Genomic DNA, 15,040 nt, shown 5'->3' with positions numbered 1-15,040 from the left:
ATCTATATAATAAAATTGACAATCAAGAACACAAAGAAACCTTTTTTTTTTTTTTTTTTTTTTTTTTCAGTTTTGGCCTTATGCATTGTGAAAAAGAAATAGCAACAGACGGACGATAATATATATTTAGGACATAAAACTTTTCAGCGGTGATAAATTGATAACTTAAGGTTGTCACACAAATCTTTTTTCTTTAATCATGTTTACTTCTAAAATAAAAAGAAAAAATACAGTAATGTCTTAAAAAGGCCCTACATAGCTGAAAAAATTTCAGTGAAAATGTTATGGATTGTGTTGCGTGATGAGGTTCATTTTAATAAAAAAGAAAAGAAAAAAAATAGTATGTAGCGAATAAAGAATAACGTACAAAAAATAGCCGCCACGGTGGTCCAGACAAAATCCACGTGATGCTCATTGTGATAGGAGGAAACGCCCACCTTAGGCCACGTCATCATGCCAGCTGTTTCCAGTTCCTCGGTTTCAGGGTCTTTCCCATGTTGTTGTTCTTGTACAGGTCACTTCTCCCCCAAACTTCGTCGCTTTAAGCCGTCGGATTCACATAATCCAACGGTTCTGGAGTTCTCATTAACGTTCTTCCTTCTCATTAACGATTAGGTAATTGATAATTCTAACTATTTAAATTTCGCATTTAGAGTAACTAGAACGATTTATTTATTTGAAAGTGACATAAGTTGAAACTTGAAACGTCTATCATTTGCAAAGCTTTGACTATATATCGAATGATTGGACATTGGAGAATTAAATCAAATCTCTCGTTGAGAATTAAATTTATAGATTTAACTATTTAAGTTATGATTAAATGGAAAATCAAGCTGACGAGGGAATATAAAGCATATTAGTATATTCTTCTTTTTTGTTTATACTAATGTTCCATTCGATCGCTAGTTGTTTTTTTTTTGTAATGATTCTATTCTCTAATTTACAACTTTTAGAGAAGCCAATGGCCCGACGGCAAGTCGAATCCAACTTACATTACATAATACATATTGATACTTCTGACTTCTGAGCTATGATGTTCATTTAATTTTGCCCACATGTTATTTGTAACTTTTTTTACCTATCATGACTACAAGTTTGCCATCATTTACAAATTTATTTTTGTAATACTCATTCATTAACTTTCTTTACCGCAAATTATAAGCAGCTTTTTATAATCTTTATTTAATTAACTTCTTAAAACTACATAATATCACGAAAAACAGCTTACGATTACACATTCGTTTTATTTTTTTTTTTTCCAACTTTGTCTTTTTTTTAACGGTCATCTTATATATGTTATAGAAACATATAAAATCATTTAGTAAGTTAATAAATCTGATTAGTTTAATCATGCCAGAATATATTTTGAAGGAAAGAGAAGGATTCATACAAGGGACGTTGTACTCCCGTACACGTTTTGCTTAATCTTCTAATCGCTGGAAGAAAAGTACGAATAGGTCTTTAATTATTTGTATTAATATTACTTAATGTAAAGTGAAAACGAGTTTTGACATTATTTGTAAATTAGAAAATCGACATTCCCGAAAAGGCTGACTGCGTTTGTCATTGACTTCATCATAGCATGTTTAAAAAACGCTTGTGAAAACTTTGTCTTTGGGTGGTTGAGAATAATAATTTTGAAATCACGAATGTTTTTTTCCTAACACGGGTTTATCACTTTCTTTTGTCATATTTTGAGTTTGCATAGTTCCCATGCAAACAAAGTAACCGTAGGTTTGTTGTCTTTCCATATTTGGAAATTGAAATAGTACAATAACTCCATTTCAAATTAAGTTGTATTATTATTTTATTACTAATTTTTTTTTATCAGACAGTAAAAACTGTTTTTCAAAAACCTTTTTTACTATGCATTTTTTTCCAATCAATTTTAGTGGTTTTAAATAATATACTCCAGTGTTCTATCAGTCTATCAGTCATAGACTCATAGCTAACTACTAAAATTAGATACATTTGTTTTATTATAATTTACGAAAATAATTTAATTGTTGTCGCATTTGATAATTGTATGCAAAACTGTGTCATAATTTGGTTTTATTTTTAACTTTTTACCGTTTTACATGATTACTAATCAAATCTATATATTGGATGGGAGATTATTATAAGTATATACAAAAGATTTTATAAATGGGAGTTGATGTAGTTTATTATTTAGTTTTTTTTTTTTAAAAAATTCAAACGTTTGTAGTTACCGTTTAGATTTCACTAACTATCATGGCAGTTATACTTTTAAGTTTTAACGACCTTAATGATTTTAAAATAGTTAAGATTGTGGATTCGTTAGAAAAATATACACTTAACGTCAACGCAAACACAAACAATCGAAGTAGTTATAATCTTAAACACTTCAATCGATTTGTTTTAACGCATCGATTATATTTAGCTATTTAAATATAATATAATACAAAATATATAAATTAGAAAAATAAATTTAATTATATACATGAAATTTATCAATAAAGTCACATTCTTTCTATATACTTGTAATGTACTAAGATAAACAGGTTTATACATATCAATTTTTGTATTTGTTTTCATCTTATTTTTTCCTTTTAATTTAGTAATATTAAAGTTTAACCTCTGTCTACTTTTAACTTTTTACATTAATCTTTTATTATTAGAAATATATTTTCTTTCATTTTATTTATTCGCGAATAACTAAAAAAATTCCTAACCATTTCATATATTTCTTTTATCATGTTTTTGTAAGAACTTTAATTATGATTAGATTAATTTCTATATTCATTGGAATCAATATAAGAATCTCTGTGTATTAGAAATATAGATTCTTATATTTGTTTCTGTTTTGATTCCCATATGTTATAGTATTGTTAGTTATTAAAATTGAATTGATGGCTTATAAACTTATAGCGTTTAATATTTATAGTAAGTAGTTTCTTATATATTTGTGAGTAAATGATTTAAGCTTATATGGGAGTTAATTTTTTCAGCCAGCTCATATGTATCTAAATTTTGAATAAGAACTAACTATACACAAATTTGAAAATTTCAATATAGTATTATATATGTACACAGTTGGACAATTTCTATATAAGTTTTCAAACATAAAAACCTATTTAAATATTTTACTAATGGAACAAGTTACAAGTCGCCCCAAAGATTACAGTCAAACTTACCTTTTCGAAATGAAAAATATTCTCTAAAGAACCGTTTTTTTGTTTTTTAATAATCATTAAGACAAACAAAAAAAATATAAAATTACTGATTTAGGAGATATTTAAACGAGCGCCTAAAGTTAAAAACTTAAAAACCCAGAAATCAAAAAAAAAAAAAAAAAACTAAATTTCCTCTCTTTTTTTTTGTTCTCGTTAAATTTTCTGTGGTTCCGGTCACCGCAGCTCTGTCATCATCTTCTCTTCTCTCTGCATCATCTTCTTCTTCTTCATCTTCATCTACCAATTGCTACTCAGAATCTCTGTGATTGTCTCCGTAAAATCTCGATCTGTATCGTGAAGTGAATTTAGGATCGTTGTGTCTGTGTTTTCTGGTTTTAAATTTGAATTTTGTGTGTGAAGTCTTAGATTCAATTTCGTGTGAGCTGTTCGGATTTGCTTTGGGGGTATATATATATCGTTCTGTGATCTATTTGGGGGGTTTTGTTCCCTTTTTTCTTGTGAATTCGTTTATTGTTGTCTCGTCGGCCCGAGTTTATCGGAGCTCCGGGTCTGACGTGAGTTTTTCAAATGGCGGCGTCAGAGAGATCGATTGAAAAAGAAGTTGACATGGGTTCTTCGTTTCTTCAAAAATTCAGGCTTTACGAGACCCGCTCGGTGATTATTCTCATCTCTTATTTCGGCAGAATTTGATTTCATTTAGATACGAATCCATGGATTTGCTATTGTTTTTTTAACCTTTTGTTTTGTGCAACAGAGCTTCTATATGATCGGAAGAGATAAAAACCGAACGTCTTGGAGGGTCCTCAAGTTAGATAGGACAGAGCCAACAGAGGTCAACATTTATGAAGATTCAACAGCTTACACAGAAGCTGAGTGCTTTGAAACTTTGACAAGGATACATGAAGGAAACAGATCATCTGGTGGCTTGAAATTTGTCACCACTTGCTACGGGATCATCGGTAACGCATCAAGATTCTGACTCTATACTAGTACTTTCTTCTTTTTTTTTATAAGTAAGCTTTAACATTTCTTACCCCAATTTTTTCTTGGTCTAGGATTTATAAGGTTCTTGGGACCCTATTACATGCTGATAATCACTAAAAGAAAGAAGCTTGGTGAACTTTGTGGGCACACTGTTTATGGTGTTGCTAAGAGCAAAATAATCACGATTCCACATGCCTCTGTGCTATCCAATGTGGCTTATTCTAAGGACGAGAAAAGGTTTTCTTATGTTACTTCTGCTTGTAAAATGGAAAACCTGTACCTTGATTCCTTTATCCTCTACATTACATTTCGAAAATTTAAAGCTTTACCACTTGTATTTAAGACTATTCTGCTGTCCGTTTTCTCTCTATTGTGTCCCTCTTTGATCTGCACAATAATAGTGTCACAGGTTTCTATTAGCAAGTTAACAATTGTTGAGGTAACTGTGATTATATTCGTTACAGGTTCTCTTTAATTTTTCCATTGCTGTTGGAGATAATCCAACAGTTTAGAGTTTCGTTTTTTATTAAGTCTGTAGTCAGACAATTTTTGTTGCACTATTTCTAGGTATTCTTTTCCCTTGTTTGTACAATGGGCACATTTTTGTTTGTTGTATTTATTTTAATATGTTATATATGACAGAGGTGCTATCAAGAAAGGGAGAGCGCTTTTTTATTCTCTTCTATTGTCATTTAATCTGTTATAATTTTGTTTTATCTTGTTAACTTCCTTCTATTTCAGTTGATTTACAGATTCAGGTTCTAAATCATGTTTGGTTTTTGTTTTCTTCTGTCTTCACTGGAAATTTTTAGGTACAAGAGGCTGCTCTGCACTGTTGATCTCACAAAGGACTTCTTCTTCAGCTATTCCTATCACATCATGCATACACTTCAGAGAAATCTGTCTAACAATGTGGAAGGACACACTTACTACGAATCGATGTTTGTCTGGAACGAATACTTAACTCGAAGGATTCGGAATAACGTGAAGGACTGTATGTGGACAGTTGCCTTGGTATATGGATTTTTCAAACAGGTATGACTTGTACTAATTTGTCTAAAGGTTCTCATTAACTTTTTCTAACATTTAGTGATATGCATATTACAAGGTGTTGAGATATTTTAACTTCACATTGAAAATTCTATTGTCCATGTTGCTTGATTTTTTGAAAATTTGTGCAGCATGAGAGAAGAAACTCTCGTAAGAATTAGGACTAAACCCCAGCCCCCACTATGTGAATGCATTCTCGATTCTTTTGTCTTTTGATGCATATTAATATTTGTTAACCTTTAGAATGTTTTTTTTTGTTGTTGTCTACTATATAGGTCAAACTATCAGTTTCTGAGAAGAATTTTAGATTGACTCTAATTGCTCGCCGATCTCGGCATTATGCTGGTACAAGGTACAACCTCGCCACCTGAGCTTGTTCTATCTCTGCCATTCATTTACTTAAGCTGTAATGGGATAAGTCTTTGGATCATAATCTTCTATCTTGCTCCCCAGATATCTGAAACGTGGTGTAAACGAGAAAGGCAGGGTAGCTAATGATGTCGAGACAGAGCAGATTGTTTTCGAGGAAGCTCAGGACGGTAATCCTGTCCGAATAAGTTCTGTAGTTCAGAATCGGGGTTCAATTCCTTTGTTCTGGTCTCAGGAGACCTCACGCTTGAATATCAAACCTGATATAATATGTATGATCTTCTTTCTTCAACATAAAATATTCTTATCAATTCCATTTTTCTTCTGCTTTGTTTTTTTTTTTTTGTGCTGATATCTCTTATCTGTGTAAAGTGTCAGCGAAAGACCCCAATTTTGAGGCAACCAGACTGCATTTTGAAAATCTTGGAAGGAGATATGGGAATCCAATCATCATATTGAACTTGATAAAGGTTGGTATTCTAACTCCTCCATAGTCTAGAGGATACAAATTTTGATATAATCTTCCTGCTAAATCCTCATTCACTTGATTGACATAACAGACGCGCGAAAAGAGGCCTCGGGAGACTATTCTGCGTGCAGAGTTTGCAAATGCAATTAGATTTATTAATAAAGGGTTAAGCAAGGAGGATCGTCTAAGGCCTCTTCACTGGGACTTGCATAAACACTCCAGGAAGTACGTGATGGACACAACTTAATATGCTTCTTTGTTTCTTTTCCTTTTCATTGCATTGTCTATTAACACAATAGGCGTTTTTACTAACTGAAAATGTTTTTTTTTTCTTTTCCAGAAAAGGCACAAACGTGTTGGCAATTCTTGGCAGGTTGGCTACTTATGCTCTGAACTTGACTGGCATCTTCTACTGTCAGCTAACTCCAGATCAAAGAGGAGATGGGTTTCAGAACCAGAATCCATCCACCTTGGAGTAAGTATTCAATTTACCAATAGTTTGTTTGCCTTCTATGTAGTTTCTTGGGTAGCACATTATTTAACACTCTTGTATTCTTAGTAGCTTAGGCTCTGATCAATTTAATCCTTCCGGTTTTTATTGCAGGAACAACAATGGTGAATGTTCTACTTATGATATACTCAGTAAAGATGAAACTGCACCAAATTTGGCGGTCGAAATTGGTGATGATAGTAAGGATGCTAAGGAAGATCAGCAAAAGGAAGCTACCATGCTGCAGAAAGGAGTCCTGAGGACCAATTGCATAGACTGTTTAGATCGCACCAATGTTGCTCAATATGCATACGGGTTGGTAGCATTTGGGCGTCAACTCCATGCTTTGGGATTGACAGAGTCTACTACTATTGATCTAGACAATCCCCTCGCTGAAGATTTGATGGGAATTTATGAGACAATGGGTGATACGCTTGCTCTTCAGTATGGAGGATCCGCGGCACACAACAAGGTCTCTTTTACTTCTCTGGCCATAAGTTGTTGTCTTGTTAGATAAAAACCTATGGACATAATTGTTAAGCAATGATCTTATTTCTGTGGACAGATATTTTGTGAAAGGCGTGGTCAATGGAGAGCAGCAACTCAGTCACAGGAATTCTTCAGAACTTTACAACGTTACTACAGTAACGCCTATATGGATGCCGAAAAGCAAGATGCAATTAACGTGTACGCTGGGTTAAATTTTCTCTATTTTCTATGCCTCTGGTATGAAAAATTATTGACGTTTGACCTGTATTTTTGTACAGGTTCTTGGGATACTTTCAGCCACAACCAGATAAGCCAGCGCTATGGGAATTGGGTTCTGATCAGCATTACAATGCAGCAAGATTTCTTGCCAATTCTGTACCGGAGAATTCAAGGTATATTTTCAGTTTAATGAGACACTTGTAAAGAAGTATTCTACGTTCATTAGAGATACTTACAGTCTATTTTATTGCCTTTAGGTCTACGATGAAACGATCTCTATCAGAAAGTAGCATCATTAGCGAGAGCAGTCCAGCCGCGTTGGGACCAGTAGGTAGACATGGTGTAGCTGAAAAAGATGAAGAAGTTAAAGGTCTTTCAGATTCAGCACCTGAGATTTCGACGTCTGAAACTGCCAAGATTGCTGCTAGTTTGAGGTAAAAAAGAGCTTAAGATCTCTGTAAAATAAATATTCTAAATTGGGGTTGTTGTTGTCAGCTAAATCTTGGGAATGGCAATTGTTTTGCAGTGCTCCACCACCGACATTAGAGGAATTAGGATTAGACGATATTCTTGAAAACGATTGTTTCTGCTGTGATGGGAATGGGGAGCAATGTACATGTGCAGCTTTTGATTTGGATTGGGTATCTTCTTCAGGAAACTCTTGTGAAGATGAGAGTTACGGAAGGTAACAAAATGATATATTTTTTAATCTATCTAAAGTGGCTAATGTTATTATCTAAAGTGAATAACATTTTTTTTTAATTTCTGCAGATCCACAGTGGTTAGATCCTTTGAAACAATCCCTGAAAGTAGGAAAATAGAGTCAGAAATTTGTGTTGTTGAAGAAGCTGATTCAGACAATAGAAAGGTAAGAAGAAGTTGAAATACGAATCAGCCCTTGATGATGCATAAAACCAATGTTAATAGTAACAAACTCTATATTAAACTACAGGTAAATGAAGAAGAAGCCATTTCCGGGATTCCTGAAGGTTATGTGAAGTGGGTGATGGATGAAGACGGTCATTTCTGGTGAGAAAACAGAGCTTTTCAAAGACGTTAAACCTGCCCATATGAAACAAACAAACAAAAAGCAAAAAGAATATCATACTCCCTGTTAGTGGTGACAAAGAAAGAAAATAACCAAAAAGGAATTACTAACCGTCGTTTCATTTATTAATCGAATTGGAAGGAAAAAAAAAAGGTTAGAAGGTGAAATGGTAAGAAAGAGAGAGAGAGGATAGCAACACCAACAAGCTTGTAAATAATTTACAAAAAGATATGATGGTGATTGAAAATAGCTGAGATCTTGTTCCATATTTCCTTTTGACTTCTATATTTTATTTTTTTTGGGGAATTCTTGACAATAAAACAGAAGTGAGTACCTTCATAGTTCATTACTCTTCATAAAATTTTCAATGACTCCAATAGAGTAGAGTTAAGCTTAAGATATGTGGGACACTAAGATATGCATGCATACAGACTATATACATGTTATGTGTGTTTCTAATGTTATCGATCATCACTTGAGCATTGGAAATGCAAACGCATCTTCGTTAGTACTTTATAACGAGGTCAAGTTCTGGTTTGTTTCTTAGCTTAGTAATCAGTATCTTATTACAAAGGTAAAAAAGAATGAGGTCAAATTCAAGCTTAGTAATCACTGTCTTATACATAACAAGGTAAAAGAATGAGGTCAAATTCGAAAGTGTCTTATGAGTAGTACATTACAAGGTATAAATTAAAAAAGAGGTCAAATTCGAAGGCTTGACAAAAGAGGGGAGGGGGCGGCAAAAACGAATAGAACAAAACCAATTCGTAATAGGGATTTTATTTAGTGGTTTTTTTTTAAGTCATTGGTTATTATTGAGAGAGTAAAGGGGTCCCGTGGATGATCCAAAAAAGCACATGTTTCCAAAAAATTGACGGTGACGTAAGACCTCAGAGTTTATTGTAGTTTACGAAAACGCCACATTCATTAGAACCTTCTCGAGAGTGAATGATCCCCTTTCACATAAAAATATCATCGACACATCTGAAAAATCTCTCTACCAATTCTCCAATAATTAAACAAAAATTCAAAACTTATTGACCCAAAAAAAAAAACAGAAACATTCACACTATTTCTTTTTTTAAATTACTCTTATTTACTATATTTATTGACACATAAGTTCTTTTATTTCATGATATAAATCGTTTTAGTTAAAACATACAAATTAAAAAAATATATTTTAAAAATGTATAACTAATCATAAAAGATACTATATAAAATAAATTATTATAAAATATTAAAACAATATATAATTTGTATGAGAATTTGAAAACGATTTATATTATGAAACAATTTTTTAGCTAAAATGACTTTTATATTATGAAACAGAAAGAAATATTAATTTGGGTGGTGTGGTGACAAAAAAAAAAGAAGGTTCTAAGATGGGTAAAAGAAACAGTTTTATCAAAAGAAAAAAAAAAAAAGAAAAGAAGTGATTAGTCTTCGAATAGATATTTTTTGCGCAAAATATCATTATTAATTTATTACTTTGACGAAACTCGAAGAAGAAAGATAATTAATTAATTAATAAAAATATAAAGTAGTAGGACCAAAAAAATAAAAATCTAACAAGTGGTAAGAGGTTCTGGAGAGTTCCATTCCATCGTTTGTACGAGAGAGAGAGAGAGAGGAAAACTTTTAAAAACCAAATTTCTTCTTCTTTGATCTCTCTACGATACCAATCAAAACCTACTCTTTCCGGGTTTTTTTGGCCTTAAGAACACGTAGTTTCGAATCCATCGAAACTCTTTAGTACCTATATACACACACCAAACATCCCAAGTTCGTTGGCTCTGTTTTTGGGTGTTGAAATTCGTCGAAAAAACGAGTTTTTCTTCTTGGGTTTCTCTTTTTGTTGACCTAGAGGAGAAAGTTAGCCATGGCGTCCAATAATAGCGAGAAAATCAACGATAATTTGTACGCTGTTCTGGGTTTGAAGAAGGAATGTTCGTCGACGGAGCTCCGTACTGCTTATAAGAAACTCGCTCTTGTGAGTATTCTTAAAACTTTTTGATTTCGTTTTTGTTCATTGAAATACACAACAATGATTTGATTCTGTTTTTCTGATTTGGAGTATTGCATGTAATATCAATTTGATTTGAATTTTGTTAGCTTCATTAGATGAATCATTGATGCAAATTTTAGATTCACTGCAATTGATTCTGTGTTTCCTTTGATCTTGCCTTAGCTGATAGGTTTGATTGAGATTTGGAGATCGATATTAGTTTGTAAACTTTTCAATTTGGTACTGAAAATTGATTGGGAACTTTTGATTTTACGTTGGAATCAGAGATGGCATCCAGATCGTTGTTCATCAATGGAGTTTGTAGAAGAAGCAAAGAAGAAGTTTCAGGCAATTCAAGAGGCCTACTCTGGTAATTTCACCAGCTTTTTCTCCCAATCTTTGCCTCAACAATTGTTTTCAGTTCTTTATTGTGAAACAGATGGGGACTGGTTATTGGATACAGTATTGTTTAATGTTTCTGATTAAGCTTTTTTTTTATGGACACACAGTTCTGTCTGACTCCAATAAGAGGTTCCTGTATGATGTTGGAGCTTATAATACTGATGATGATGACCAAAACGTAAAGCTCCCTTTTTTTCTTAATATATATCTTGTTTCTTCCTAAAGATTTTCACTTTCTGCATTTAAAGGGCAATGCTCTTGAGTGTTATTTGCCTTCTTTCTCTGTCAAAACTAGATTAGTTCAGTTTCTTTGTGTTGGAAAATTTCTCCTAGCTACTTGGTTATTCTCTTCCTTATGTTGTTATTGAACCTATCAACCATGTAATTGATGGAAATCTGTTGTTGATGATTGCAGGGAATGGGAGATTTTTTGAACGAAATGGCGACTATGATGAATCAATCCAAGCCTAATGTAAGCAGCCTGCATCAGTTAGTTATCCATCAATTTATTATACACAGCCATTGTTTGTGCCTACTGATCATTGAGATGTTGGTTTGCAGGAGAATAACACAGGGGACAGTTTTGAACAATTACAAGATCTGTTTAATGAGATGTTTCAAGGAGACCCTGCAGCATTCTCATCATCATCGTCTTGCTCCACTTCAACATTCACTTCCTCTTGTAGTTTTGTATTTGATACAAATGATCAGCGGTCGTCACCGTTTGAGACAAGTTCGATAGGGATTAATAATGATCCTTTCCGATATGACCTGAGAGCTCATTCCTTCTCTTTAGGGGTAAAGAACTGAAAACACATAGAACCTTTCCTTTTCAGAGTCGCTTAATACTCTTCTTGATGATGAACTGGTTTTGTTGGATTAGCAGGTGGACCATCAGCAAGAGTTCAAGAAAGGGAAAAACAATGGCGGAAGAAGAAACAGGAGAAAGAACAATGCTAGCCATGAAACGTCGTCGTCAAACAACTATGGAGTGCCCACTTCATAGCCACTTCACACCATATTTTTTGCTAACTCATGTCCACATTTGTCGACTAGTCACAGACAAGATGAGTGGTTGTTGTCTTCTCAACAAGGATGCATCGAAACTCAAAGGGTCGTCGTTTTGTAAACTACCCACCTCCTCCTCTCGAAGCTTCTTCTTTTTGTTTCTCTCTGCTTTATTTTGTTATTGAATTGTTGTCTCCTAAAGCAAGAATCATTAAAGATCGATGAAATCAGTTGCTTTATGTTGATCCTTCTATATTCTTATTAGTCATTGTTTAATTATTTTAAAATATACATTATTGTTTGTTCCATTTTACTCGAATCTATCTTATCTTACCAAATACCAACCATGAGAGGCTACGAGAAATATTGTTGTTTACTTCCTCCGTATTTTAATAAGTGTCATTTTAGAATTTTTATTTTTTTGAATTGGATGTCGTTTTCAAATTTCTATACAAAATTTATTACTTTTTAATGTTTTATGATATCATAAAACATTAAAAAGTAAAAAATTTTGTATAGAAACTAGATTTTAACCCGCGGTACACCGCGGAGCTATATTTTCTTAAAAAAATCAAAATGTAATTTGTTTGATAGATTATTTTGATTGTTAATTTTAAGATTTCACCCGTGGTATACTATCTTTTATAAATATCAACCCAAACCCGTCCCATCATATTACCCGTCCCGTGTTGGTGTCGGATCCCGCACCAGAAGTACGAGACCAACCAAAGATTGCCACGTAATCAGGATAATGGCCCATAAAGGATGAAGCCCATTGGACCCGCGAGCCGAAAGGATGGACGAAGTGGTTGTCACCATTTAGATAACCCGAAGTGACTGCACTATGACGCGAGTTCGGTGTAGAAGACACGGGTAAGTCGGTTCAAAGACATTTGGGCCAGAAGAGGCGAGGCCCGTGAAGATCAGAGTCAACTCAAATTCAAACGTTGAGCATTAAAGCCGAAGAATCAAAACGGACACATTTAAGAAGGAATAATTGTACTTAATTACTCATTTTAAATGTCGTTTAGCTATGTATAAATATAGAGGCCAGTGGCCATGTAAAGGGGGGACCACCTAAAAAAAAGAGAGAAATAATATAGCAATTTTCGTATCAATTTACAAGTTCTTACGTATTCATTTTTGTCCCTCAAGAATAATCTTTCCCATTTAACAAAATACTTGAGTGTGTGAATCCGACTTCCACATCCCGTGAAATTAAACATCATTTAGTTATTTTTCTTTTCAATAATACTTTTATTTAAAAGCTATATAATTCAAGTCAATTTAAAAATTTCTTTTAAATGGTTCCCATAAGATATATATACATATATATTAAATTTGTATAGAGTTGAAATAATATTAATATTACAAACTTTTTATATAATTTAAATATTATAAATATTTTTAAAAATATGCAATATATATTTTTTGTTATTGAATAAGAGGATATTATGTGTAAGAAATGTAGAAAATAAGAGTTTAATATTTTTATTATGGAGTCGCAAGAAAAATCTTTTATTTCTATACATGTTATTCGTTTATTAATAATAAAAGAAAACAAATCTTTTAAATTAGATATTAACTAAAATAAACGCAGCATAATTACTTATTAAGTAACAACCAATAAATTTCACCAAAAAATAGGTAACAACCAATAAATTCTAAACTCAGTAATTAAAGAATGAGATATTAAAAAAAAATATCAAATAAGATATAAGAATCTTAAAATAATTGAATATCTAAATAATTTAATTGTTAGTGTCGATTTTAATACCTTCATTAATGTGGATTTTTTTTTTACAGAGAAATATTTCCTAAAAATTATCACATTAATGACTCAGAAAATTAAGGAATATATGAATTTATGATTTTCGAAATCGTGTTGGTAATATCTTTAATTAATATTTTTCAAATTTAAATAATTAATGCCAATGGCATTCATCCGTAAATACATTCCAACTCCAGGATTTATTTGCTAAAAGTCATCCAAAAATGTATATATAGATTTGAAAACGACATCTAATTTTTATAAAAAGAGAATCCTAAAACGACACTTATTAAAATACGGAGGGAGTATCAATTACAGTACAATTATGAAAAATCTTGTAGCTTCACGTGAATCATGTGAATGAAAAAGATTAGGAGATATCGGTTGTTTTGTAATAATGGACTCCATTGGGGGCTTATCCGTCAATTCGCAAACTCAGTCGGAGATTTATTCTTACGCCGGTGAACACTCTTCTTTTTACCCCTCCGACGATCCACTCTTCGCCGTAGCCAATCCATAGGCCGTAATTTATGGAGGAAGATGACGAGACACAGTCACGGCCGTCGCCGACAGATACGTCAACCGCGAAGTCGCCTGGTCGGAGCGGTTTAGCGCTAGTGGTTTCTTGTCCTAATCAAGCTGCTTCCGGAAGAAGAAGCGGCGGCGGAGGAGGGAGAGACGACAGTTGGAGTGAAGAAGCAACGGAGATTCTGATCAATGCGTGGGGAGAGAGATACTTAGAGCTGAAGAGAGGTAATCTGAAGCAACAGCACTGGAAAGAAGTAGCTGAGATCGTCAACAGAGACAACAAATCTCCCAAAACTGATATACACTGCAAAAACAGAATCGATACAGTGAAGAAGAAATTTAAACTTGAAAAAGCTAAAATCGCCGCAGGTGATAATAAAAGCAGCAAATGGATCTTCTTTGAAAAGCTCGAACGTTTGATCGGAGGAGGAGCCACAACAACCACGACGGCGAATAAGGCTTTAAAGGTGATTCCTTTGAGCAGCCGTTCGAGTCTTTACCAACGACAAACTAAATCCTCGGGGATGTGAAAAGGAGTGGTGATTCAACACGGTGGCATTTCAGGAAAAGAGTTGCTTCTGAGACGGAGTCAGAGTCTGAACCTGAACTTTCTGCTGACTCTACCTCTACCACCATTGTTGCTGCCAACGCCAGTGACGTTGGATAAGACAGGAGGCGGAGGAGGAAGGGAGGTCGGAGAAGTGGCAATGGCGATAGTGGGGTTTGCAGAAAGTTATGAAAAGGTGGAGACTTTAAAGCTTAAACAAATGGTGGAGCTGGAGAAGGAGAAGATGAAGTTCTCTAAGGAGCTTGAGTTGCAGAGAATTCACTTCTTTAAAGCTCAATTAGAGATGTTACGGAACTGTCTAGAGGATAGAGACAGTTAAGAGAAGAGTCAGGAGTCACCATAGTGTCGAAGAGATGGTTGTTTGTTTATGAGTCCGATAGATCAAACTGTTGTGGAATTTTAAAATGTAAAAATGGATTCTGAAGATGTTTAGGATTCTGGCTTGAAACGTGATAGTAATTCGAAACTTCAAATTCTGAATATGG

At 33.5% G+C, this 15,040-nt stretch overlaps 2 protein-coding genes and 1 pseudogene across 3 annotated transcripts; all 3 read left to right on the top strand.

The window, feature by feature from the left end:
- Nucleotides 1–3,289: 3,289 nt before the first annotated feature.
- On the top strand, nt 3,290–8,617 carry LOC9321087 (phosphoinositide phosphatase SAC2). Its single transcript, XM_021030512.1, has 16 exons — nt 3,290–3,809; nt 3,910–4,114; nt 4,211–4,376; nt 4,952–5,174; nt 5,465–5,541; nt 5,643–5,830; nt 5,931–6,028; nt 6,119–6,252; nt 6,368–6,502; nt 6,632–6,989; nt 7,083–7,204; nt 7,285–7,398; nt 7,483–7,659; nt 7,752–7,910; nt 7,997–8,093; nt 8,178–8,617. The coding sequence occupies exons 1-16, from the start codon at nt 3,723–3,725 to the stop codon at nt 8,256–8,258; spliced, it is 2,421 nt and encodes an 806-aa protein (XP_020886171.1). The 5' UTR covers nt 3,290–3,722; the 3' UTR covers nt 8,259–8,617.
- A 1,250-nt stretch (nt 8,618–9,867) lies between these two features.
- LOC9321086 (J domain-containing protein APJ1) lies at nt 9,868–11,996 on the top strand. 2 transcript variants are annotated; one of them, XM_021032998.1, is made up of 7 exons: nt 9,868–10,088; nt 10,140–10,263; nt 10,564–10,648; nt 10,788–10,858; nt 11,096–11,152; nt 11,242–11,478; nt 11,564–11,996. In XM_021032998.1, exons 2-7 carry the CDS (start codon nt 10,153–10,155, stop codon nt 11,684–11,686), a joined length of 684 nt encoding a protein of 227 aa, XP_020888657.1. In that variant the 5' UTR covers nt 9,868–10,088; nt 10,140–10,152; the 3' UTR covers nt 11,687–11,996. The 2 variants fall into 2 exon arrangements, with proteins under 2 accessions (XP_020888657.1, XP_020888658.1); XM_021032999.1 differs by having other exon boundaries at nt 9,872–10,263; nt 11,567–11,996.
- Nucleotides 11,997–13,862: 1,866 nt separating this feature from the next.
- LOC9318938 lies at nt 13,863–15,028 on the top strand (annotated as a pseudogene).
- Nucleotides 15,029–15,040: the final 12 nt, after the last annotated feature.

This window comes from Arabidopsis lyrata (genome assembly GCF_000004255.2).
Source record: "Arabidopsis lyrata subsp. lyrata unplaced genomic scaffold ARALYscaffold_3, whole genome shotgun sequence".
In the NCBI taxonomy this organism is placed as follows: domain Eukaryota; kingdom Viridiplantae; phylum Streptophyta; class Magnoliopsida; order Brassicales; family Brassicaceae; genus Arabidopsis; species Arabidopsis lyrata.
This window is presented reverse-complemented; position numbering and strand designations above follow the sequence as displayed.